Source organism: Vipera berus (assembly GCF_964194415.1).
Source record: "Vipera berus genome assembly, chromosome: 1".
Classification (NCBI taxonomy): Eukaryota; Metazoa; Chordata; class Lepidosauria; order Squamata; family Viperidae; genus Vipera; species Vipera berus.
The window spans coordinates 147,564,687-147,591,770 of NC_138202.1; the positions used below are offsets into that span (position 1 = coordinate 147,564,687).

A 27,084-nucleotide genomic window follows, 5' to 3' on the forward strand; every position below is an offset into this window, starting at 1 on the left:
CTAGCAGTGAAGATCCATAAATATTCTTATATTAACATGAAAGGGTTTTTTAAGTTGAGAGTTACAGTTAGAATTACGATAACTTACATCTATTTTAATGAGCAAAACACTAGTCAGGTGGCTTAAAAAATTGAATGGAAAATCCAAGAATAAAATGAATTACCAATTTTGATTTTCTAAAGATGAAGGTCTTACATCAGTTTACGTATTCATTTAGGCATCAAAGAAATTGTCAAGTACTTACATCACTTATATTGTAGGCATTGACTTTTGCTTGAATAAATGCAGGTACATCTGGATCCAAATGATACTTGTGTTTCACTTTCTCACCTTCTACCTTATAGTTTATCTGAAAAAAAAAACACAATTTATGCAGCAGGTGCAAGTTTTAATTGAAAACTATGTTGCCCAAACTAGTATCTTCCAGGTGTATTTGGATTGTAACTCCCAGAATTCATAACCACTATGGTCTAATGCAATACAGTCGGGAAATTCTGGAAACCATAATCCCGACATATTTCAAAGGATTGAAAAGTCTCCTTTAGAATGGACATTTGTACCCAGATCACACAGGATAACAAATCCAATTTAGGGCTGTGTAGTTGGGGATTTGCAAAACTCTTGAAAGTTACATGGAAGAGCCTCTACAGGAATTTCTTAGATAAAGCACAAAGCTTTGAACTATTTATGAATATTTTAGAATTCCATAGCACTTTTAAGACAATAACTTAAAAGAAGGAAATGACGTCCTTTGGATTGAACTTACATCACTCAGCTGTTTGGTATTCTGTTGAGCCAAAACCATCGGTATAGAATCCATCAAACTTGTAAACTTGAGTTTGTCTGGGTGCTGGCGATATTTAGATTCACACAATGCATCTCCAGCTTTTTTAACTTTTTCCATATCCAGGGAGCCCAAGGGACTCCATCCCACACCTCTTAACCAGTTGTTGTAGTCATCTTTGTAAGTAATCTGAGGAAAACCAAAAGGAGACTCAAAGCTCTGGAAGTATGCAGAAAGCCTTTCAAAGGAACAAGAAGTACATTCAATAGTGTACCAAGATAAGCACTGGCACTCCAATGGGATGCACTTATATTGTCTACGTTAAATGATTGAATATCCTTATTGTAACATAAGGTCTGCATAGGTAGGCAAAGTGAGACACAAAATCTTTCATTTTCAGGCTATCTGACAATAGTATTTCCATAACCTTCTTCCAAGATGGGCTTCTTTTGTTTTTGTCACTCTACACAAATACTAGCTAGATACATAATCATAAAACAATATTATTCGTTTTAGACTCAGACAAAAGCTCTTGTGAAACTGAGTAGTATTTTTCAGTCAACATTAGCACTCAGTTTAGCATTCCATTTATCTGTGAGTTTGGAAGGCAAATCTCTTGAGCACTAAAATACTGAAATGGAACTGGGTATACACATTCAAGCAAATCCATTGCAATAGGGGGCTGGACTAGAAGACCTCCAAGGTCGCTTCCAGCTCTATTCTATTCTATTCTATTCTATTCTATTCTATTCTATTCTATTCTATTCTATTCTATTCTATTCTATTCTATTCTATTCTATTCTATTCTATTCTATTCTATTCTATTCTACTCTACACTACTCTACTCTACTCTTCTATTCCATTCCATTCCATTCCATTCCATTCTATTCTATTCTATTCTACTCTACTCTACTCTACTCTACTCTACTCTACTCTACTCTACTCTACTCTTCTCTTCTACTCTACTCTACTCTACTCTACTCTACTCTACTCTTCTATTCTATTCTATTCTATTCTATTCTATTCTATTCTATTCTATTCTATTCTATTCTACTCTACTCTACTCTTCTATTCCATTCTATTCTATTCTATTCTATTCTATTCTATTCTATTCTATTCTATTCTATTCTATTCTATTCTATTCTATTCTATTCTACTCTACTCTACTCTTCTATTCCATTCTATTCTATTCTATTCTATTCTATTCTACTCTACTCTACTCTACTCTACTCTACTCTACTCTTCTATTCTATTCCATTCTATTCTATTCTATTCTATTCTATTCTATTCTATTCTATTCTACTCTACTCTACTCTACTCTACTCTACTCTACTCTACTCTACTATTCTATTCTATTCTATTCTATTCTACTCTACTCTACTCTACTCTACTCTACTCTACTCTTCTATTCTATTCTATTCTATTCTATTCTATTCCATCCTTTTCTACAATCAGACAGGAATTCAGCATCCCTTTTGAAAGAAAAAGGAGAACACAAAGTAAAATTCATGCAATCATTTCTCTGGCAATGCTCCAGGCAACAATTTATTTTTATATATAAATTCCAACTCAAACCCCAAAACTGTTTTCAGGCATGCTTTCCTGTGAAAATTGTTACATTGGCACAAAAAGTATTAATTAATTTGTGTATCAATTCCAACTTGGTCTTCATAGCAAAAGTTCGGGGGGGGGGGAGTGGCAAGTGAAGCAAAAAAGAATATAAAGCTGACACTGGGAGTGAGATCTCAAATTCAGGATGATACTGGCACTAGTTTATTTTATTTGAAGCTTGGCCAAATAAGAAGTGTTCAAAGTGGAAATCCAATTCTTCATTCTGTCCATGGTCTGATGACCATACGGGTGCAGGAGATTGTAGATAGAGAGATAAGAACTGTTAATCTGTTTAGAATTAGCAGATTAGCAGATTAAAGAATTAACAGAGTTAATAATTGCTAATCTATTTGCTAATCTAATGTCACTTTCATCTTTTCAGGCGCACACATGCACACGTTCGTATACACACACACACACACACACACACACACAAACAGACAGATAGACGGCATATGCTATGTCATTCTCCTCTTAAAGAAACATAACTAGCTGGATATTTGCCTTTTTTGTAAATTCCCTGCAATTAAATCTTGTTTCTGTTATAATTCTAAAGCTTGCTTCCCTGATTATTTGCAGGCATAGAATGCTTTAACTCCCAATAAAGAGCAGTTTATATGAATGATACTAACATTCTCAATTGCTATTGCCTTCCTCTTTAAATGAGGGTCCCAACCCAACTATTTTGTCAGTGTGACTTTAAGGAAAAAAATAGCCATCTATCACACTGATTAAGTTATCTGAAAAAATTGGGGTGCATCACCAGTGCAGATAGATTTCCCTTGCAGAATTAAGCAGCAGTTCCCCTGGAAATTAGAGATAATTAAGAATTCAAGGAACTGTCATATTCCCACACCTCCCCTTCCTTCTTTGGTAGCACAAAAGGCCATTTTAATGACTTGAGCATCTTTAAAAGAATTATTCATCTGACCCTGTGATTAAAAAATAAATATTTTTAAAAATAATTTATTCTTAGAAACGATTCTAGGGGGGGAAAATCTCATTGCTTGCTAGGTAAACTACACCATGTTGTCTCTAGGCAGTTGTGACCTTTTGAATATTGCCCTACTTACATCACTCTGAATTTTCATCCTGTTCTTGGCCAGCTCCACATTCATAGCATCTGGCAGGTAGGTATAGCGATGAATCAGATTTTTGTAGTTGACATTGGAGGCTACATCCTGAGCCTGCTTGGCAGCTTGGATACTGACCATCTCCACTGGTGTGTGATAGCATGTCTTGCTTTTCTCATAATCCTTCTTGTACTCACGCTCAGACTGCATCTTGGCCACATTCATAGAATGGACAAGCATAGGAGCGTCTTGCAAGTTTCGGAAACCGACCTGTTTTCCTTTAGTCTTTTGATAAGCTTCTTTGTATTTGTACTAAAGTTCCAGTCAGAGAGACAAAGAGAGAGAGAGAGAGAGAGAGTAGTTTGGACTGGATAGTAAGACTTGGTAAACAACCAGCTAAGAAAAATGTCTGGACTAATTGACAATTCAGTATTTATTTTTTATACTAGTAATGAAGAAAAATAATTTTAGGCAAATCATTGAAATGGACATGACAGGATTCCTTCAAAAATAAACACTCCTGTGGTAGAAAAAGTGAAATTATTCCTGTACAGGTATTGCTGGATTATAACCATGCATTACTGCTAGTCCTTCAGGCTGGACTAAGAAGCTGAAAATCATAAATTTCTGGAAGTTACTATTATAAGTCTGTGCAAAAGAATACATACAAGTGACCAAACTGCTGGAATTGGGATAAGATATAAGGTATACTATTCAGTTCTGTCTATGCTGTGCAATAACCTGCTCCCATTTTCCCCCCATAATTTTTTATCTCTTGGACAAGCAAACAATCATTTCCACTAGAAGAAACAATGACAGGTTCACACCTGTCTTCAGTAGTGAAGAAGGAGATAAAAGCAATAGAATGAGACTGGCAAGAAATTCTTTGATGGCTTTGCCAACAAAAACCTTTAGCCCTAAGTACAGAATGAACTAATACAGATAAAGCAATGTGTAAGAAAATATTTTTATAATCTTTTACATAGCAAGCTAAGAGCAACTTTCATCATGCTGATAGTATATACAGAGAAGTTAGTAAGGAAAGGTTACTTACATCACTAGCAATGTTTCTTGAGGCCTTGGCTTGAGTAATTGGAATAGAATCACCCAGTATATTAGGTCCTTTGGCTATGAGGTCCTGATAGGCATATTTATAATAATTCTGAAAAAAGAGCATCCTACTGATTTAACAAGTCATTTTATGTCATTGCTGTTGATTAACATAGAATCCAGTAGTCCATACAATGCATTTATCTGGACTTTCTGATCTTCAGTTAGCTTTTTCTGGATTATGCTTAATCTATTGGTTTCAAACTATGGCTAGTCATGCCAGCAGATATCACAATCTATTGATATGACAGTCAATGTTTGATCTCTCCATTTCTTGTTCCCCTTCTCCAAATAGGAAAAAAGAAAATTACTTATGTCACGCACAGCACCAAGTAATAAACAATAATATCATCATATACCAATTTATATTGTGTATTTGATTTTCAAAATATCAGAATAATATTTATTATAACACTCTGCATTATTTACCATAGTATAAATTATGCACAGTCTTTGAATAGCCACTTACATCACTAATATTAGCTGCGTTATATTTGGCCTGGATAAACTGAGGGGCATCTGCAGGCAAATTATATGTATGCTTCATTTCTTCCCCGGAGGATTTGTATAATCTCTGAAAATCAAGGAAAGAAGACAATAATATATTCTGATGTTCCTTAATTCAACAGTTGAATTTATGTATTACTTTAGTGCATAAGACTGCAGCCTATGTAAACTTACTTAGGAGCCACTGAAAACAGTTGTACTTTTCTCCATAGGAGAAAAGAATGGTCATAGGAACAGGTTATAAAAAAGAATCAGTTATTATATTTCCCATGTGTACTTATTTGTCATTATGAAAAATGTTGCTATAAGCTAGCTAAATTGAATCAATTAACAATTATAATTATAACACTTATAATTAATCAGACAACAGCTTCCAGATCATTATGAAACCCACAAGATCCTGAATAGGTTCATTAGCAGAGCAAAGATATTCAGAAAACTAGATGTAAGAAAACTACATTTTTAAAGAGGAAACACTTAACTTCCTTTAGTCTCAAACAAATGGCTCTGTCTATTACTATTATAAACTACAATCTTAGCCTCAAGCACTTGTATATATGTCTGTGGAGATTATCAGTCATCCAAGAAAGACATAGTTATCTCAAAGGTGCCTTTTCACGTGACAACGGGAATTTCTTGTTTTTCTTTGAAGATGTTTCACTTCTTATCCAAAAAGCTTCTTCAGCTCTGACTGGATATGAGGGAATGGTAGGATCTATACCAGACATGTCAAACTCGCAACGTCACGTGATATCGTGCAACGTATCAAAGCCTTTGTGCCGGCAATGGGGTGGGTGTGGCTTCCAGATGACGCATCCAGCCCACAGGCCGGCAGTTTGACACCCCTGATCTATTCTCCTTACAGACAGCTGGTCATTTGCATTCTTTTAGACAGTCATTGATGCCACCTGGAGGCTTATCTGTTTCCTCAGGGTCACCTGAGTGGTACAAATGGGTGTGGAGCCTTTTTGGAACTGCTGAAAGGACTGTGTTGCAGACTGAAGATAGATGATGTTGTGTCCCTCCCCCTCCATTCAATTTTGACATAAATGACCTCTTTGACCCCTCTTTCAAACTAACGGTCCTTGCTGTCCAAAATGTGGACTTTGCTGTCTTCGAAAGAGTGGCCTTTGTCTTTTAAATGCATATGGACTGCTGGATCAACCTAATCTCCAGGGGAACAATTTACCATCAATAATATCCTGAACTTTGTTTTAGTATATTTAATATTTTTTTCCCAGTAGATTCCATTTGATATTACAATCCTTTGGTGGTCAAAGTAACTTGGCTGGTTTTTTTTGTCATGCAAAGGGAGGAATGCACAGACTTTGGGGTCTGACTTAGCGATGTGAAGGTAGTTTTTGAAAATGTCAGAGGAGCAGGTCAGTTCGAGTCCCTTAGATTTGTGAGCAAATATTTTCCTGGGTAGCTCTGTTGCATAATGGGGGGGGGGGGAAGGCAAAAATCAAAAAAGTTTGGTGTGGTGATTAATAAACAAGGCTAGAAATTGGGAGACTGGGAGCTCTAGTTCCATTGGAGGCTATGGGCCAGTCATTGTCTTTGAGCCTTAGAAAGAAGATAATGATCAGCTCCTTCTGAAAATCTTGCTAGTAAATCTGCAGGGACTAGTCCAGGCATTTGCCAGGAGTCAATAATGACACAAAGGAAACCCACATGTACAACCTCATACCCTTCCTAAACAGGACATTCTTTTAGACTCTTCATAGAGCAAATGCTAAAATGCAAGATGAAAACAAATAGAATAGAAAAGGGAGAAATTTAGAGCCTTGGTGGAGCAGTGGGCTAATGCCTCCTTAAGTAACACCAGCTGCCTGTAATTAGTGCAGGTTCGCGTCCCACCAGGCTCAAGGTTGACTCAGCCTTCCATCCTTCCGAGGTAGGTAAAATGAGGACCCAGATTGTTGGGGGCAATTAAGCTGACTTTGTTGTGTCTCTGCTCGTCAATCCGGACTTAACAGACTTTGTAATAATGCCGCTTGGGGGGTGTATGAAAGCCCTAATAAGCAGGCATATACATAGGATGAAGGCTACTGCTAAGCTTGTAAGCCGCCCTGAGTCTTCGGAGAAGGGTGGGATATAAATGGAATTAAAATAAATAAAATAAAATAAATAAATAAATTATTATTAGCCCACATTTGCATAATTACCAAATACAAGGTTCAATTTCTTTAATTTCATTCATTCACTGGATTCAGCAGACTCTCCAACTCCATAAGACTTAGCATTTCACCCATCTTTCCAAAGCCTTACTCACATCACTGAGCTGAAGAGCATTCTGCTTAGCCTGGACCATGACGGGAGAATCCACAATACTTGTAAATTTAATAGTGTTTGGGTGCTGTCTGTACTTCTTCTCATTTAGGGCCTCTCCTGCTTTTCTAGCTTTCTCTGCTTCAAGGGAACCGATTGGAATCCAGCCAATACCTTTCATCCAGTTGTTAAAATCTCCCTTGTAAAGGTTCTGAAGAAGTAGGGAAAGAAAAAAGGAAGGGAGGGAGGGAGGGAGGGAGGGAGGGAGGAAGGAAGGAAGGAAGGAAGGAAGGAAGGAAGGAAGGATGGATTAATTTTAAAAAAACAGTACTTTTTAAATTACATTTATCTGAACACAAATGTCTGGGCAGACTTACATCACTCTGAATCTGCATCATGTTTTTGGATCGTTCCACATTCATATCATCTGGCAATAGCGTGTAATTGTGCAGGAAATTCTTGTAATTGGTATTGCTGGCAATTTCTTGGGCTTTCTTAGCGGCTACAACAGTCACCATATCAAGCGGAGTGTTGTATTTAGTCTTGCTTTGCTCATAAGCTTTCTTATAGTCCCGCTCTGACTGCATCTTGGCCACGTTCATATAATGGACTAATTTGGGGTCATCTTGCATGCTCTGGAAGCCAATCAGTTTGCCTTTGCCTTGTTCATAGCCTTTCTTATATTCAAACTGTCAAAACAAGTTTGCAAAAGTAGATTTATTTCCTGATGAGCATCATATACCATACCGATACTATGTAAAATCAGTATTGAAAAGAAAAAAAGATAGTACGGTCAAACTGAGCAGAAAAGTGCCTACTTTTCAGATTGAATGCATGTATTTATTATGGGCATACTCACATCGCTGGCAGCCTTCCCGGCACTTTTAGCAGCTCTAATGGAAATGGCATCGCTCCTCAAGTCATAGCCCCTTGCTTTCAGGTCTTCCCACCCCAGCTTGTAATAAGTCTGAAAGAATGAATTCATTGAGTCATCAGTTTGATATCCATCAACTACATCTGCAGCTAAAGTTCCATATTAAAAATTGCCAAAAGCAAACTTACATCGCTGATATTGTAGGAATTAACCTTTGCCTGGAGAAATTGAGGTGCGTCTGCTGGGAGGTTATACTTGTGAATTAATTCTTCATTTTTGGCTTTATAAAGTACCTGAAGAGGAATCAAGTGTGAAAATCACTGTGACATCCAAAACCAAAAATGAACGTTATAATTTATTACTAGTCCAAATTATAGTTCAGAAGTATAAGTTACATCTGATCAAGACTCCTTAATCTTTTAATGGTTCTATGCAGCAAATTTATAATGCAATTAATCAAAATGCTAACAGACATACAGACATTACCCATACTTACATCACTCCGCTGGGCTTGATTGATTTTAGCCTGAACCACAGTAGGATGATCCTCAATTTGTGTAAATTTAATAGTGTCTGGATGTTGACGGTATTTTTTCTGTTTATGAAAAAACAAATCATTCTCATTTACTGAATTTTTCCATTGTTTCCTTCTAATCATTATCAACCACTTCACCGAAAATCAATACTTAAGATTTTTTTGTTTTAAAAAAAGTCCATGTCTTGAAAAAATTTAAAAAGTAATCAAGGCTGAAAGACTTTGATGAATCTAAAACATTAACATTTTCCTATGCGAAATGCTTGTTCTACCCCAAGAATTGGGTTTTGATGTTGTAATTATTTAATTAGAAGCAGGCAGATAAATAAAGTCCTCCTAAAAGAAGTGTAGTCAGTTTTTTTTTATTCTAGTGTAGTCAGTTTTTACACATACTGGGCCACACTTAACCACCTTATACAGCATATTGTACCACATTATGGCTTAAGAGTGATCGAGCAAAGTAGAACTAACTATGGATACTTGTATTCATGGATTATTTGACCAACCACATGAACATAAAACTTCAGTTTGTTTCTACTGCTATGGAAGAGGGAGGAGAAGGAGAGGAAGAAGGAGAAGGAGAAGGAGAGGAAGAAGGAGAAGGAGAAGGAGAAGGAGAGTAAGAAGGAGAGGAAGAAGGAGAAGGAGAAGGAGAGGAAGAAGGAGAGGAAGAAGGAGAAGGAGAAGGAGAAGGAGAGGAAGAAGGAGAAGGAGAGGAAGAAGGAGGAGAAGGAGAAGGAGAAGGAGAAGGAGAGGAAGAAGGAGAAGGAGAAGGAGAAGGAGAAGGAGAAGGAGAAGGAGAAGGAGAAGGAGAAAGCAAATTTCACACAGCAACCTAAGTTGCTTGTCTTTTTCAGAAGTTCCAGCCCAGATTGCAGTGAGCTGAGAAGAGAATAGGACTGGCACTCAGTCCAGACTTCAAATTAATTGGTCTTTCCCCTACTTCTTGTCCTCTCCACCTGTGTAAGGAAGGCAGGGCTCACTGGCTTGCTAGATCACTCTACCAGGTGCCTGTTCTTTCCTTTTAGGAGCTATTCCCTTCTTACTAGTCCACTGCTTTTTCCTTGGTTTCCTGTCTGCTCACATAGATGCCTTCATGTTCCAATTCTCTGTCCTCCCATTATCTCCTTTAACACAAAACCCTTTTGCTTCTTTTTCCTTATGATACCACTGTGGCTCTGATGCCATGGTAATGAAACCAATAGCCAACAGTTGTCCTTTCATTCCTACAACCCTCTGTAGGTTCCAGAGAAAGTATTCAGTTAGGAAGAAGGATAGTTCAGTTTATAAAAATAAATAAAAACGTTCATATGTTGTAACGTAACGATTTTTTAAAAAAAACCTCAAAGAAAGAGAAGTTTTTCAGAACCCCATAACCAAACTGAAATAACTCTGGTTTTCTTTATGCTTTACTTACCTCGCTGACGTATTCTGAAGTTCTTTTTGCTGTTTCTGCATCCAGGGATCCGTAAGGTATCCAGCCACATCCTTTCATCCAACTGTTGTAATCAGCTTTATATTCATTCTGGAAAAGACCATAATGAATTTAAAAATGGGAAATTTTTGCCTTCAGGTTCGTGTGACAATTTATTCAAGCTGTCCTATATGTAGATGGAACATTTTTTTTAAAAGGTAGCCAACAAAAAACTATAATTCATGAATTAAAACTAAGATAATTGCCAAAAACAATGTAATTGCCAAAACCAAATGATGAAAACTGGTGCAATGTGCTTCATTAAGTAGGAACACAACCTAAATAAAAGCAGGATCATCTTTGAAAGGTGCTTGATCTATAAGGTCCACCTGGAAAAAACCAGATCTGTAAGCTATACTATACACTGTCAACAAAAGTGCGTATAGTCAAGGCCATGGTCTTCCCAGTTGCAATGTATGACAGTGAAAGTTGGACCATAAGAAAGGCTGAGCACCAAAGAATTGAGGCCTTTGAACTATGGTGCTGGAGAAGACTCCTGTGAGTCCCTTGAACTGCAAGGCGATCAAACCGGTCAGTCCTAGAGGAGATCAACCCTGACTGCTCTTTAGAAGGCCAGATCCTGAAGTTGAAACTCAAATATTTTGGCCACCTAATGAGAAGGAAGGACTCACTGGAGAAGAGCCTTATGCTGGGAAAGGTTGAGGGCAAAAGAAGAAGGGGACGACAGAGAATGAGGTGGCTGGATGGAGTCACTGAAGCAGTAGGCGTGAGCTTAAATGGACTCCAGAAGATGGTAGAGGACAGGAAGGCCTGGAGGAACGTTGTCCATAGGGTCGCGATGGGTCGGACACAACTTTGCAACTAACAACAACAAAGCTATACTAAGACACTTTAAAAAAAACATCCCAGGATAAGAATTTTTCTGTATAATCACTAGAAGCTGAACTCAGTTTGAAAGCAACACTTGGCTTTATGTAATAGTTAGGACTTCATACATGGGCAGGAATCGTATAATACTTTTAGAAGATATCTGAATTCCAGATTATCCTTTACAAGCAATAGGATATTGCAAATACATGTTATCTCTCTGTTACACAGACAAGCTACAAAACATTTTTATAGTTTTAAATCTTTCTTCAGTTCTCTTTTGTATTTCAAGAAAAAAATATTGAAAATTATACTGAAAGCAAGTTTATAAATAAGGTAACATTGAAAGCAGGGGTGTTTGGAACATCCCCCATTTAATTCAGGGGTTGGGTTTTTAACATGGTTTTAACTATTGTATATATCGGGCATAAATTATTTAATTGTTTTTTAACTTTTGTACATTGTTTTTTAATATTTATGGCCCTGTACACCGCCCTGAGTCCTTCGGAAGAAGGGCGGTATAAAAATTTAATAAATATAAATATAAATATAAATTCAAATCAATTATTGGGGTCAGAACTCAAGTCTGTCGATCAACTCAAATCAATCATGCAATCAAACTGATCTGGGTTTCTGAACTTCTTCAGAAAAATAGCTCCAGTGCACGCACGGGACATTTGCAATCACTGAACTGATTCAAATATACTTTCTTTGACTAAGTGATTCAACCTGAATAATCAAACTGATTTTAAAAGTCAATTTGATTTGGACATTTCACTGAACAGCATTTCAATCAAATCCTTGAATTTAATCTTTGTACTGTACAGTCCTAGATAGCAGCTACCTATTATTATTTTCAAATTGCAGAGTTTCTTTTCAGTCTTTACATCTATGCTCTTTTTCACAAATTCTCACCAGTCTATATTTTAATATTTTAAATCATCCTTCCCTAAATGATGCTGTATGGATAATTACAGGTCAGCATATTTTCAAGACAGTTGATGGCCACCTTAGGTTTTAAGTTAGATGTGCTGAACAGATGTCTGGGACTTACATTCCCAACAAACCTGGAGGACCGCAGTTAGGGAAGGCCAAAATAGGCAATGCTGAGTTGGGTTTCTTCCTGCCCCAGTTGTCAAACTCTCGAAAAGGTTTACGGAAGTACACTGTAAACTCTCTTTTCTGTATAAAGTATTCTTCGGTTCAACAATGCTAGATTTGAAGAAGCGTTGTTACTTACGTCACTTAGTATAGCATTAGCCTTCCTGGCCAGCTCCACATTAATACTATCCGGAGGATAGGAGTAATTATGGATGCGATGCCTGTAGTCTGTATCACTGACGATCGTCTGGGCTTTCTTTGCTTGTACAACGGCAATCATATCCAGTGGTGCTGTGTATTTGGTCTTTGATGCTTCATAACCTTTTTTATAGAGCAGCTACGGTACAATTAATACAAGTCATTAACCATTTAAAGTTTGAAAAAAAGAAGCCCAGATCTTTGTAAAATGTGGGTGATAATCCCTCTACAACAGCCAATGGGTATGCTAAAAACAGGCACAGCTTTTTTAAAGAATCCTTTTTCTGTAACACGAAAAGGTCTTCTGAAATGACTACTGTCATATGGAAGAAATAGACTAGGTTGGGATTATGCTGACTTTCAAATAAGCCAATGTCAATAAGAATATGCACTTCTGAATATATGCCTGAGTTATTCTAAAAATTTGGTGCATCTATTGATAACCTAATATTTCATTTTCCCCTACTTTTTCCACTTCATAAGTATTCAGATTAATAGTCAAGTATCATTTTTATTAACATTTGCATTTCCTCATCATTTTCTTGGACAATTATGAGAACCCACTTTCCTCAAAAGGTGTATTATTATTCCCCATCAGAGGATTTAACACTCGGAACTTGCTCATTAAGTTTTCAAAATTATAAATCAGTGGTCCTTTATTAAGAATTTACTGAATGTAAACTTCACCAAAAAGGACACTCTGAAGAAATATCTTCTAAACATGATTTTATATCTAGATAAATTAACATTTCCAGAGAATTCAGCATATCACCAACAAACCACATATTATTTGGTTTATCTGTACTTACATCACTCTGTTGCTTGGCCATTTTTTGGCAATGTATCATTTTGGGATCATCTTCAATACTCAGAGCTCCAATTAACTTGCCTTTGCCCTGTTCATAACCCTTTTTGTATTCCACCTGTATGGTCACAAGACAATAATGTACTTTGAATGACTGCAAATGTAAATCAATCCAAGATCTACCTTAATTTCTGTGTAACATCACTTACATCACTGACAATCTTTTGCTTGGCTTTTGCAGCTAGAATTGGAATGGAATCCACCTTGATGTCAAATTTCTTTGCTTTTGATTGATCCCAGTCATACTTATACCAATTCTAGCCAAAGGAGAAGAGAAAAATATACAAACAAGTCATGGCATAAAATCCAAAATGTATTACATACAATCCATATATTTATCTTAGGGAGTGCATAACCCTATAACTGCGTAACTATCCAACGTGCATGTTATTATGAGTAGACTAACAATAGAATAATCTTTTTTGACCAATCTTTTGACACCCAAGATTTCAAGCTCTTTAACATTCATTCAGTAAAGATGTGGAATTTGTATAAATTAAGCTCTCTATGAGAACAACTTTACTTTATATTGCAAGGGCTGTCAAAGATATGATCCAGACAATGTAAGATCTAATTTCAGGACATCAATCTAGAATGAAGCTCTTCATTATAGTCCATGTACCCTAAAGAACCTTTCTTCAAAGCTGGAAGTCAGGGATGTCTGTAGAATAATTGTTTTTTTTCTATCCATAGTAAATAATTAAACATTTATTAAATGAAGTCTTTTCCTTCATTGGTTTTTCAAGTGAATCTCTGTCTGTGAACTCTCACATAAGAACAGACATATACACACTAACATTGGCTGTGATTTCTTGGTCTTCATAGCCTCCTGGAACCTCAATAGCCTCTTTTCCTAGCATATTTTTTCTTACCAGCACCTATAGAAACTCCTAAATATCTATTTTAATAGTTTTATTTTCTCCCTTCTTCATTGCCATCTGTTCATCATTCGTCCTGTTCAGTATCTCATTTCTTAATTCATCATTGTCCTTTCCCCAAAGCTGATGCCACTCACCAAACTAACTAGAGGTGATGACAGCTGATTCTGAAGATAATCTAAGTGCTGATCTAGGTTCTCTGTCTTTAATCTAATCCTCCTGACAAGTGTTACCCGACAATCAAATACGTCCTGTTTTATGTCTTTATTATCATCATCACTGTCATGAATAGCATTATGATTCTCTTCAGTAGCTTGTTTTTGTTTTGTTTTTAGCTGTGAAAGTATCATTCATAAGACTCTTACATCACTGATGTTGTAAGCATTGACTCTGGATTGTAGGAATAAGGGAGCGTCTGGAGGGACAGAGCATCTGTTTTTCTCAGCTACGTGTTTGGCTTTGTAGTTCAACTGAAATGCAAAATGAAAATCACGTAAAATGCTTGAGCAAAATAAGAGGGAAATCCAAACCATTAAAGTAAACATTTTTCACAGTGGTACCTCCGTACTCATCCTTAATTGGTTCCGGGAGGCACAATGAGTACCAAAAACAATGAGTACCAAACAATTTTTTCCCATATGGAATAATATAATGGGTCACAAGGCAGCCGACACAGACAAGTTCTAGTTTGTGTGTTGAGTACCAAACAAACAATGAGTACCGGGACAAAATATTCATGTCAAAGTGCATTGAGTACCAAATTCGATGAGTTTCAAAGCAGTTGAGTGCCAAGCTACCACTCTACTTTAATAACCATCACAATAGAAAGGCACGGTATAAATCAAGCAAATAAGTATGTTTACATTGTTCAGTTAATTCAGGAAGGGTTGGATCAATGTCAGTTAGCATAAAGATAGAATGGACTTTTGTTTTTATAAACACAACAATAACAGATCCCCATCTGCTTTCAGAGTATCCATCTTTTGAAAATTAAAAATAAGAAGCATTACCACAAAACAGTGTCAAAAATAGATCTCCTGTGTTAAAGCAACATTACCAGCTTCTCCATCCCTGCTGATTGATTACAAGCTCAGCCCTTGTTTTTCCAATTATATTGCTACTTGTTTTATTGACTTTGGTATTAAATATGTGCAAAAATATACAAGTTTGGAAACAAAACATTCCAAGGAATACTGAACTATTCCATTATTCTTTTTGACTACTGTGGATTTGGTTGTCCCAGGGATGATCCAAACAATTTCCAGAAGTAAATCTTTTGAAACAAGAAGTCATCTCCCAGTCTCACATTTCCATAAAATGTACATTGAAAAAGCTTTTGGATTACCCTCAGGATGGCTGGATTGGTATGGTCTAGAGCAGACCTGGGCATTTTATGGTCCCTGGGCCTCATCTGGCTCTTTGGTTGCTTTTATTTTGAAGGTGACTGCTATTTTGTTTTTCAATTTACGTATGTGTGTGCATGCATGCCTACACATCTTCATGGCTTTATTGTTTTGGCACTCCACAAGAGTCCCAGTTTCTCATGTGGGAAAATTAATTGCCCATCCCTGGTCTAGAGAATAATGAGACATTTTGATATTCTTCAAAATATTGTTCCTCGCATGGTATGTTTTGAAAATCATAACCTGGAACATTTTCAACATTCAGGTGATAAAGCTACAACTTCGTGAATAGAAACCCATTACTAGAAGAGGAAGCATCTGACAAAATAAGGCCAGATGGGACTTTGTTTGAGTTGCTAGGTTACTTACATCACTCAGCTGCTTGGAATTAATTTGTGCTTGTACCATAACCAGCGAGTCTGTCACAGGGGTAAACTTGATCTGACCAGAATGTTTCTTGTATGCATGCTAGAAAAATGCAGGAAAAAAAGTAATTGCATTTACTTTTTTATATATATCAAATTATGGTTCTATTTTTCTGTATCTGCAAAAAAATATTTTTTAAAAAATTCTAGCATACTAATATGGTCCATTCAGTCATCAACAGCATAGCTAAACAACCCACTGCTGTTTACAAATCTTAAAATCTTCTGATTATCAAAGATGTACATTTTGCTATTTTGACGGAAAGACCTGAATAGAAGCATATTGTCCCATATTTGATACAATTACAATCTCTATTTGCACTGCTGATGATCAAGCCTATTAGTAGTAAATCTATGCAACATATTGGAAACAAAACCTTTCTCTTCAAAAGACTAAAGCATCAACTGTTTGCAAGGCTTTACAGATGTTTCCAGATCTGTTCCTGCAGGATCTGCATGTCTGCCTATACAGAAATGGTCTGTAAAATGAAGTGGTGGTGAAAGCAACCGGTCTGGTTTTTCATGCACACAAGGGAGCCTTGAAAATGACAAGGGTACTTTTAACACTCCCCAGAAAGATGCTTTATTCCAAAATACTGGTGTAGGTTTTCACAGCCAATATCTCTTGGGCAATGTTGAGCTTCAGAGTTTAGTAACCATGTCTAGAATGCATCTTCAGTCCCTTTGTGAAACATCCCTTTCAAACATTTTGCACTGCTTTAAAGAACATCCATACACGCATGAGCCAGCTTTTATGGAAATATATGTTGTATTTGTTTCTTGCTGCAAACAACAGGGGCTTGTGGTAGCTTACACTCATAAAACACAGATAAAACAGCTGCAACGAATAACAAACATTGAAATATAAAGCAGACATATAAAAAAATGCCAAAGTAGTAAAAAACCACTAGTAAAAACTAAGGCAAAAGGGGGTAAGAGCCAAGATGGTGGACAGGCAGCAATGGCTGTAAAGAGATCCTCCAAAAGGAAAGTAACCTTGTATTTTTAATCCATGACTGACTTTTACAAACTCACATATATTGGAGAGTCTACCAATCTGGTCTAGCTGCATTTGAACAATACTACAAGCCAGGATTTTTATAATGGGGAAAAGGAGAAAGAGACAGCATGCTCACTCTGCAGCACAGAGCTCGTCCAAGCCATTGAAACAGCAGAAAATGGATGATTATATACAGCAGATAATCTGCTCCAGTAAGTAACTAAACTGCAGTCTCCTTACCACCAGGTGTCACATGAAGCCTATATGTATATCTGAACAGCGCAGTAATAGAGAAACAGCAACAAAACTGGAGAAGCAAGACCTGCTACAAAGTCCAATTTTGGTCTGCCCAAATGTAAAAAAATTAAAATTGCGCAGGTGATGCTACAAAGGCATCTGTTACCAGGCTTCAGACTGATCTCTTCAGAAGGAAGCGTTTGAATCAATGAATACTACTAGGAAAATGCCTCTAGTCTGTGCTTCGTTGAAACAGTTCTGTGGTTTCTTAAATTCTGATTTGGCGTCACACGTGACGTACCGATTCCAATTTCACCTTACATGAAAACATTGTGGCGCTTTCAGCATTATGTCTGGGCTGTTTAAGAAAAATGGTTAATTCTCCTCTAATGACAAAAAAAAACTATGTGGATGGGTGTCCGCAGAGGGCAGGAAGAGCCCTCATGTGCATGATCATGTGCATGATCACTATGAGTCAAGACCAATCCAAGGAAACGTGTACTAGCATGGTAATATTTAAGTTTACCATTGTTTAAAGAACACCAGCAGTTTTTTTAAAAGACTCTGGACGAATGTACCTACAAATATAAAATCTCACAGTAACAATGACTTACATCTTTGCACACGTCCAGCTTCTTCATGGCTTCATATTCTTGAGTTATGGTTTGAGGGAAATAGCATTTAGCCTTTTCGTCTTCATAGTCTGCTTTATAGTTTTTCTAGAGGAACCACCAGAAAACAGCATAAAAACCATGAACTGTACAAGAAAGGAAAAAAATAGAGGAAAATAGGTACAATTCATACTCACATCGCTCTTCATGGCTCCAACCTTTATGCAATGGGCTTCATAGGGGTCCTCAAAGGTGCCTATGTACCGGCCCAAGACATTGGCTATGTAAGGCTCTTTGTATTTCACCTGTGGAGCAACGCAATTACATGTTGTAGCAAAGCAAGTAAGACTATGGAGCAGAAGCAAAGGAGAAATGTCCACCACACTTACCCCACTGAAGTTCTTAAGAGTGTTGTCGACCTGGTACTGTGGAGTCTCACAATAGTTAATGCTTACTCCTTTTGCTTTTTCATATGCTTCCTTATATAATCTCTGCAAGAGTGGAAAAAAATGGAGAAAGGGGGATTAGGAAACAATGCTGCAAATGTTGTTCATTCTGCGTCTGCCCGGCTTCTCACCTACACACCTATCATCCTGAAATGTACATCACAACGTATTCCAAAGGATTTCATCCAAATTTACATTCTGAATCCATAATTAGGATGGAAACATATAGCACATATTTTATTGATGGAATTTATTTATTTATTTTTGCTTACATTTGTAAGGCCACTCAACTGAAACAATTTGACTCTGGGCAGCTTACTACACAAGTAAGAATAACAAAAAAATATAATAAGAAAGAAAATTCAGTATATAAACTATAGAACAGCAATAAAATATATTAGAACCCCAACCAAAAGAGAGATCCATGGAACTGGGCCCTAATCTCCTAGAAAAAAAAATCATGTAATCTGGATTAAACCCATGATTCTTAGATTTGGATAGGTTGATTTCAACAGTGCTAGAATTTGTTTATGAAAATCCCATCACAAATTCTAATGGAAACAACCACTGTACCTCATGCAGTTTAACAATGGTTGTTAACAGCCCAGTTGGACAACTGTCAAATACAGATGTCCCATTTAGACCTTTGATGATTGAACATTTTGATGTTCATGAATTAATGTTATTCTATTTCAAATACGTTTTCATCAGACAGTTGAGGAGTCCTTACTGCTCTCTGAGCTCAGCTGTTTGCCTGCAGATGTTTTGTTACCAGTGTGAGCTACTGATATTCAGTTTTATTGGTACCATCAGACAATTCACAATTCACATAACTGTGAATAATTTAGGTTAATTATATATTATATAAATATACATTATAAAATTGAAAAGTCCCAAATTTGATATAGTCATAAAAGAAGACCATAAGAATCATAAACATGTTAGCAAGTTACTGAAGGTGCATATGGTATATGTCTTCTTTATTGGCTACTATTAAAATACTACTGGATGCAGATTATAATTTTCAAAAATGATTTGGGAATTCTTATTTAATTACTTTTTTTTTTTTGCTTCATAGCTCTAAAATACAGGGAGCCAAAAAAAAGGTTTGTGTTACATCATCACAAAGGTTCAAGCATGCCACACACCCCATTTTACCACATTTTGAGCTTACTTACATCATTTTGCATTTTGCCCACTTTCAGAGAATGTAAGATCTTGGGATCATCCTGGACGCTCAAGGCGCCAATAAGCTTCCCTTTGCCCTTTTCATAGCCTTTCTTGTACTCAACCTACAGGGGGATATTGGAATAAAATATTTTCATAGGCTACAAACGTTGTGTGCAGATTGAAAATTAAGTGTTATTACTCTGTGTCATACTTACATCGCTCGCAATTTTTTGTTTTGCTTTAGCAGCCAGAATTGGGATGGCATCTACTTTGATATCAAACTTATTTGCTTTTAATTGATCCCAATCATACTTGTAGCAATTCTAACCAAGAAAGAAGAGGAAAATAAAATGGATCAACCTGAACTAGGAATCAGAAGGATAAATCTTTTTTTATCTAATGCCATAACTCAACTTGATTGACTAAATGAAAACATTCTTCAGGATAAGAGCAACAATCATCATTTCTAACCAACTGGATAATAAATTCTTTATGCTGCAATAAAATATCATCAAGAAATAGAATCACCTTTAAATATTTGTAACTTTCACGAAATGAGTCCATTATAAGATGGATCTATATGTACAGATTGCTTTGGCAATCTATACCATACTAATGGGACAGATTTAGAATATTTCTTTATCCATATATCTATCAATATATCTATCAACAAGAATATTGATATAAATATAGCAAGAGACTTAAACATAGAGAAAACACATATCTTCATATAATGATTATTTGGTTACAGATACATCTGTCTAGATGTACACATTGCCACCCTGTCCTTCACTCCCCATCCCTACTCATAACCCAGACTCTTTTCTAGTAATTCCTGATTACAGTCACTCATATTCTAAGTCAGGGGTGTCAAACTTGCCACATCATGTGACATGTTGCAATGTGTGGTGACTTTTTTCCCATTGCTGGAGCTGGAGTGGGCACATTTTTGAATGACTCATCCGGCCCGCAGACTGGCAGTTTCACACCCCTGTTCTACGTACTTCTAAGAGTCTTAGCACCCAACTGGCCTATTCTACATCATTTCTGTTTCTATACTTTCTCCTGCCAAATATGCATAACACATTCCTAGATGAGCTGAGAAATTCTGCTTTCCTTCTTCCTTCGTATCATTCTCTCATTTTATTTCATCCACGATATCGATAAATCTTGGTGTTGTTTTAAATATAGCTAATTAGATTGGTTCTTTTCAAGCTTGCTGTCCTTGTCCATGCTGACTATGGATTAACAAGAGTCTGTCCAATGTATTCAAAGAAGATTCAACTAGGCTTGTTCACTGTCTGTCTAATAGACATCGCACTGCAAATATTTTAGATTCATGACCTATTATGAGGACCCAGATTGTTGGGGGCAATTAAGCTGACTTTGTAATAATGCCGCTTGGGGTGTGTGTGAAAGCCCTAATAAGCAGGCATATACATAGAATGAAGGCTACTGCTAAGCTTGTAAGCCGCCCTGAGTCTTCGGAGAAGGGCGGGATATAAATGGAATTTAAAAAAAATTAAAAAAAAATATTAACATAGTAGCAATAATATTATTTATTAAGAAATTGTGTCACAAGAGCAACTGTCCATTATACTCACATCACTGATATTATAGGCATTGACTCTGGACTGGAGAAACAAAGGAGCATCTGGAGGTATGGAACATCTGAATTTTTCAGCCACATGTTTGGCTTTGTAATTCATCTGAAATATAGAATGAACAAATAGTGGAATATACTGTAAATTACTAACACATGCTGCTCTTCAATGTGGGATGAATTCCTTCTCCTAGAGACCAACTATGGCTACAGACTTTTTTCTAACCCCGCTAACTATTGATCAAGTCATCAATGCTTTGCTCCAGTACCCAAACCAAATGCCTTCCCAGAAGGACTACCTTGTCCAATTGATGAACCATCTAAAGGAGCAAATGAGACAGAATGGTGGTGCCCACGGAGTACTAGTTCTTCCTTTGCATCAATAGCATCAATTTCAACTTTTTTAATACCAACTTTCTTTCCTGACAAATATGTTTGAAATCTAAGAAAATTTACTACTTTTCACACGAGCCATATATCTGCCTGAGACCAAATGCTTTATTAGCAACAGAAATGATGTAGGATTTTCAGTAACCCTATGGATGGAGGGAGTTATAAAATGGTAAGCCTCTCCTCCCCAGGGCTTATTCAGAAAAGTTCAGATAACCACAGTAATTTTGTGGTGTGCTTGAGAGTTAACTTTGAAGATCTGGTCAAGTGAATAACAGATGTTTGTATAACTAACATGATCTGGAGAATGGCTCAGTAGGCAATGAGGAGAGGAATGGGAGGAATTCCTCACCAAGAAGAGGTAAAAATATGTCCCCCTCCAGTGCCAGGAAGAAGAAGGGAATAAAGAGGCCTGGAATGTAGTCCATTTTCAGGATGCGAGGGTGTCAATTTTTTAGATTTTCAGTTTTATCGCTAGACATTTAACTTGTCTGTCTGTCTCTCTCTCTCTCTCTTTCTCTCTGGAATTCCAATGATCAAAAACACATTCAGACTTGAGCAGTGAAGAGTTTTTCTGCTGTTTATGAGTCAGCATCAAAGCCCACGACCTTCAAATGCACTGGTTCCAATTCTGACTCTTTTTCTACCTCAGTAGTGAGGTAAACAGGTTTGATCAATGAGGAAAGTAAACAAAGAGGTGAAAAAAAGCCTCTTTGGTCTCAATTACTGGTAGCAGAAGACTTGTAGATGGACCTCTGGTACAGGTCAACAAATGTACGCAGCCATCTCTGAGAACCAGGCACAGCTATGCCTTCTCCACCAAGCCAAAGTAGACAGCTTCGACCTGGGGACTGGCAGCTAAAGAACAACTTCCCTTCTACTTCTCTTTCCCCACAGTTTTCTTGTCCTTCAGAATATCTCAGTCGGACAGGACAATTAGACGCTTTATCATGGCTTCTTCCCAGGCAGCTCTCTTGTCTTCTTTTGAAGTTTTGGCAGCCTGAGCATAGGCTGCCAGAGCTGTGGGAAAAATGGCTTTGGGGCACAATGGGAAAGTTTTGATTCTCCTGTTGTCAAATATTGGGTGACCAGGGAGCTAGAGGAAGCCAATAGCAGCAGGGCAGTTCACCTTCCTCCTTAACATTACCTAGAAATGAGGTACTGCAGACCAGCTGAGCTACAAGATTTGTATTGCCTATGGTGGAAAAATGCCACTTTAAAGCAAAACAAAAATAGTGGGCAACAGATTGTTTTTATAATGGGACAAGGCTGAATTTAAAGATGATCACATCCATTTCTGTGTTTCCGGCATGGTAGGAAGGCATCTTCCTGCCACAGTTTGCGGGACATGTGAAAGGGTCTCACGATTTTTTAAAAAAACACAATTAAGGTACAATTACAAACATTTTAGAGTCATCTAAATTAGCATCAGTGACATGGTCAGTTTCTCCAGAGACTAAGGAGGGGAAGAGGGACAAAATAGAAGAGGTGGCACAGGAGCTAAACCTGCTAAAGTAGCAATCAGCCCTTTCTAGAAGTTAAAAATGAACAGTTTGTAAATCTTTCTAAGCTATTCTGAGCACCAAACAAACACCTGTTAACTGAGAAGGGTGACAGAAAAAATTGCCCATATTTAGAATTCCACAAGCACAGCCCTATGCAAAGGCATTGACCATTTGGAACTGAGAAGGTCGATGCCTGCCTCCCAGGGCTTAATTCTTGTCTGCAACAGAGAACCTAATCTATCTGATTCTTGTCTGAGAATGTACTGCTAAATAAGCACATACATGAATAAGCTTCTGGAAAACTGAGATGCACTGCCATGCTCAGGTATGTCACATTCTAAGCAACTGCTTCAATTTGTTTTCAAAAGCCCTGCCACAAAATTCTCACTTTCCAAATAGAGATGCATGTTATTGCAATGGAAAGAATCTGCAAGCCCCAGCGAACGCTAGGCTGTCTGTCAGACAATTTAGCAGGAAAGGTAAGATCAAGCAAAGCCGGGACCTGTCCATTTCCTGGTTGCTTACATCACTCAGCTGCTTGGTATTAATCTGTGCTTGTAGCAAAACTGGAGAATCCAACACTGAAGTAAACTTGATCTGGTCAGGATGCTTTTTGTAGGCAGACTAGGAAAAGAATAAAACAAAACTCAGCAGCGATTACTTTTCAGTAGACATCACATTTATGTTTTTTCTACTTCATGATATGTTTTACAACATTCTGCTCTGCTACTATCATCCATGCATCCATTCAGCAAAAAATATAGATGGAGAAGGCTGCATTGATATTGGAAGCATTTGCACTATGATGTTTAAATGCAGTTCTTGTACCACCAGTGATGCTTCAAATATTTTCACATACCTTTTATTTCATTATTTTAAGAATATCAAGACATAATACACCACTGAGATTCTTTTCTTTTTCATTTCTCAAGCACATAAAAAAGCAACCTCACTAGAACAATGACTTACATCTTTGCACATGTCCAGCTTCTTCATGGCTTCATATTCTTGAGTTATGGTTTGAGGGAAATAGCATTTAGCCTTTTCGTCTTCATAGTCTGCTTTATAGTTTTTCTAGAGGAACCACCAGAAAACAGCATAAAAACCATGAACTGAACAAGAAAGGAAAAAAATAGAGGAAAATAGGTACAATTCATACTCACGTCGCTCTTCATGGCTCCAACCTTTATGCAATGGGCTTCATAGGGGTCCTCAAAGGTGCCTATGTACCGGCCCAAGACATTGGCTATGTAAGGCTCTTTGTATTTCACCTGTGGAGCAACGCAATTACATGTTGTAGCAAAAGCAAGTAAGACTATGGAGCAGAAGCAAAGGAGAAATCTCCACCACACTTACCCCACTGAAGTTCTTAAGAGTGTTGTCGACCTGGTACTGTGGAGTCTCACAATAGTTAATGCTTACTCCTTTTGCTTTTTCATATGCTTCCTTATATAATCTCTGCAAGAGTGGGGGGAAAATGTAGAAAGGGTTATAGAAAGCCATGTGGAAAATAACATTCCTTCTGGGTATGCCTTACCCCCACTTAACACAGTTCTGTTTCCTTTCCATCCTGAAAATATGTGTCACAATGCATACCAAAGGATTTCATTCAAATCTACATTATGAATTCATAATTAAAATGGGCACATAAGAACTATCTTCCTGGCTTAATTCCAGGATATAGATTAGCAAAGGTTTTCTCTCCCAGAGTAGCAAGGCAGGTGTTTATGGGAAATCCAAATCAGTTTATAAATGAAATGGTCAGTATACTTCATATCAATTAATAATGGCTATTAATAATGTCCCATGTAAAAACAGCTTTCTGATATGGATATTCTATTTAGTTCAGAATTCCCCAACCTTTCCAGGTTGGAAGCCTGGAGCGGGAGGAAGGTGGGAAAGAGGGGATAATTTTGGGGGAGGGGCAGGCACATGTGTGTGTGTGTGCATGCGTTGTTACATATTATATGTTACATGTTATGAATATATCACAAATATGATATAAGTTATGAATATAGGGGACCTGTAATACAACCATAGTTAGCCTTTTCATGAACTCACTGGGTAACTCACATTGCTGGAACGTGTATACTACTGATAAGGAAAGATTCTGAGTGCCTGTATGCATGATTTATTATTGGTGATACCAGGTAGAACATTAGTGGATATAAAGAGTCTAGTGGATTGCACTTTTCATGGAGTCTTGGAACAGAAAGTAGAAATGTAAAGTTCCTGACATGACTGGGGCAAGTTGTACCATACACGTGGATTCTGAGTAAACTAGTTGGGTATAAAGAGAAGACTGGAATGAACCCACACCCCAAAGTTTGACATGACTCTTGTTGGAGCAGGAGATGCTCTAAGTCTGCTTCCCAGCCCAGTCTAACATAGCTTGATCACCTGTGTTGAGAGTATATGTGAGTATTGTGTAAATGAGTAGCTTAGTTGAGAAGCAATACTTACAGCAACTTGACTAGCCTTGTTGGGCACAGTTAGTTGAGTAGCCTTGTTGGACATAGTAACCTGAATAGCCTTGTTGGGCATAGCTTATTGTAGTAAGATAACTTTGAAATTAGACAAGTATATGTACAAATATAAAGGAACTAATTAAGTTTGATTGCACACTTGTCTTACAAGAATAAAAGAATTATTGGAAAACTTCACTTTGAGTGGCTTGAACTCAATTTTATGACAGCGTGCAAGCACCCATGATGTCTGTGGTGACACTCGCACAAGTGGGGTCACAAGCACCTGCAATGAGGCTTGTGTGAGTGGGACGGCAGGCACCAGCAGGTCACTTATGCTGCCCAGTTCATTCGTGATCTAACATATTGATGTTCATGATTATTTTAGTTGAAACATTTTTTCATTAGGCAGCTGACTACTTAACTTGACTCCAAATAAATTAGGATAATTAGGCATCATATAAATATACATTATTAAACTTGAAAGTTCTCAAATTTGATAGTCATAAAAACATTAACAAAATACTGCAGGTGCGTATGGAATGTTTATTCTTTACTGGGCTACTGTTATGCAGATTATAATTTCAAAAAAATGAGTTGAGAATTTTTATTTCACTACTAATTTTTCTTGCTTTTATAGCTCTAGAATACAGGGAGCAAAAAAGGGGGGGGGTTGTACTACATCACACAAAGCTTCTAACATGCCACACACTCCATTTTCACTGTACTGTATTTTGGGTTTACTTACGTCATTTTGCATTTTGCCCACTTTCAGAGAATGTAAGATCTTGGGATCATCCTGGACGCTCAAGGCGCCAATAAGCTTCCCTTTGCCCTTCTCATAGCCTTTCTTGTACTCAACCTACAGGGGGATATTGGAATAAAATATTTTTATAGGCTACCAACTTTGCATGCAAATTGAAAGCTAAGTGTTATTCCTCTGTGCCATACTTACATCACTCGCAATTTTTTGTTTTGCTTTAGCAGCCAGAATCGGGATAGCATCCATTTTGATATCAAACTTCTTTGCTTTCGATTGATCCCAGTCATACTTGTACCAATTCTAACCAAGAGAGAAGAGGAAAATAAAGTGGGTCAACCTGAACTGGGAATCAGGAGGATCAGCCTCAAAATACATACACTGGTGGCAGAAGATGCTTTTATCTATAACCATACCTCAGGTTGATTGACAACATGAAAGTATTCTTCAAGTTAAGAGCAAAAATTTCTAACCAACTGAAATATGAATTCTAATGTTTCCCTAAGCTACCATAAAGTACTACTAAAAATATTATCACTTTTTTAATATTTGAAACTTGTTAAAAAAGCCTCTTATGAGATGAACAGTATACAATATGCAAATACGTGATGTAACCAATCTATCCTCTTCAGTACCTAAAGGCAGAATGCATTCACCTAATCAAGTTCTTTATCGTCGTCTGATCCTTGCCTGGATACCAAGCTGTGATGTATCACATAATTGGAGTTATGTCTGCTCAGTCGCACACCCTCCCATAATATTCTCAACAACAGCTTTTAGATCTACGTTTCCAGGTTGTGTTAAGTATGCAGAACTTGATTAGCCTCTTTCCCTATCATTCCTGCTACCTTTTTCCTGACCCATACAGTCTTTTCCAAATATTTGTTTTCTTTCTCACCTTTCTTCTTGTGTCATAATTTTGACATGCTTCATTCTTCCTCCCCAATACTGTATGTTCTG

The 27,084-nt window shown here is 37.2% G+C and overlaps 1 protein-coding gene across 1 annotated transcript in view; it reads right to left on the reverse strand.

Moving 5' to 3' along the window:
* NEB (nebulin) overlaps positions 1 to 27,084 on the reverse strand; it is a 228,957-nt gene that overhangs the window by 170,008 nt on the left and 31,865 nt on the right. Inside the window, exons 26-53 of the mRNA XM_081333913.1 lie at positions 26,320 to 26,427; positions 26,113 to 26,226; positions 24,256 to 24,357; positions 24,063 to 24,170; positions 23,869 to 23,973; positions 23,425 to 23,523; positions 21,006 to 21,110; positions 19,617 to 19,724; positions 19,410 to 19,523; positions 18,175 to 18,276; positions 17,983 to 18,090; positions 17,789 to 17,893; positions 15,882 to 15,980; positions 14,475 to 14,579; positions 13,381 to 13,488; positions 13,176 to 13,289; positions 12,308 to 12,505; positions 10,183 to 10,290; positions 8,727 to 8,825; positions 8,419 to 8,523; positions 8,216 to 8,323; positions 7,734 to 8,045; positions 7,361 to 7,567; positions 5,048 to 5,152; positions 4,523 to 4,630; positions 3,469 to 3,780; positions 767 to 973; positions 245 to 349 (exon numbers count right to left, since the gene is read on the reverse strand). Of these exons, the coding sequence (XP_081190039.1) occupies positions 245 to 349; positions 767 to 973; positions 3,469 to 3,780; positions 4,523 to 4,630; positions 5,048 to 5,152; positions 7,361 to 7,567; positions 7,734 to 8,045; positions 8,216 to 8,323; positions 8,419 to 8,523; positions 8,727 to 8,825; positions 10,183 to 10,290; positions 12,308 to 12,505; positions 13,176 to 13,289; positions 13,381 to 13,488; positions 14,475 to 14,579; positions 15,882 to 15,980; positions 17,789 to 17,893; positions 17,983 to 18,090; positions 18,175 to 18,276; positions 19,410 to 19,523; positions 19,617 to 19,724; positions 21,006 to 21,110; positions 23,425 to 23,523; positions 23,869 to 23,973; positions 24,063 to 24,170; positions 24,256 to 24,357; positions 26,113 to 26,226; positions 26,320 to 26,427 (3,678 nt within the window). The remainder of the gene's footprint in view (positions 1 to 244; positions 350 to 766; positions 974 to 3,468; positions 3,781 to 4,522; positions 4,631 to 5,047; positions 5,153 to 7,360; positions 7,568 to 7,733; positions 8,046 to 8,215; positions 8,324 to 8,418; positions 8,524 to 8,726; positions 8,826 to 10,182; positions 10,291 to 12,307; positions 12,506 to 13,175; positions 13,290 to 13,380; positions 13,489 to 14,474; positions 14,580 to 15,881; positions 15,981 to 17,788; positions 17,894 to 17,982; positions 18,091 to 18,174; positions 18,277 to 19,409; positions 19,524 to 19,616; positions 19,725 to 21,005; positions 21,111 to 23,424; positions 23,524 to 23,868; positions 23,974 to 24,062; positions 24,171 to 24,255; positions 24,358 to 26,112; positions 26,227 to 26,319; positions 26,428 to 27,084) is intronic.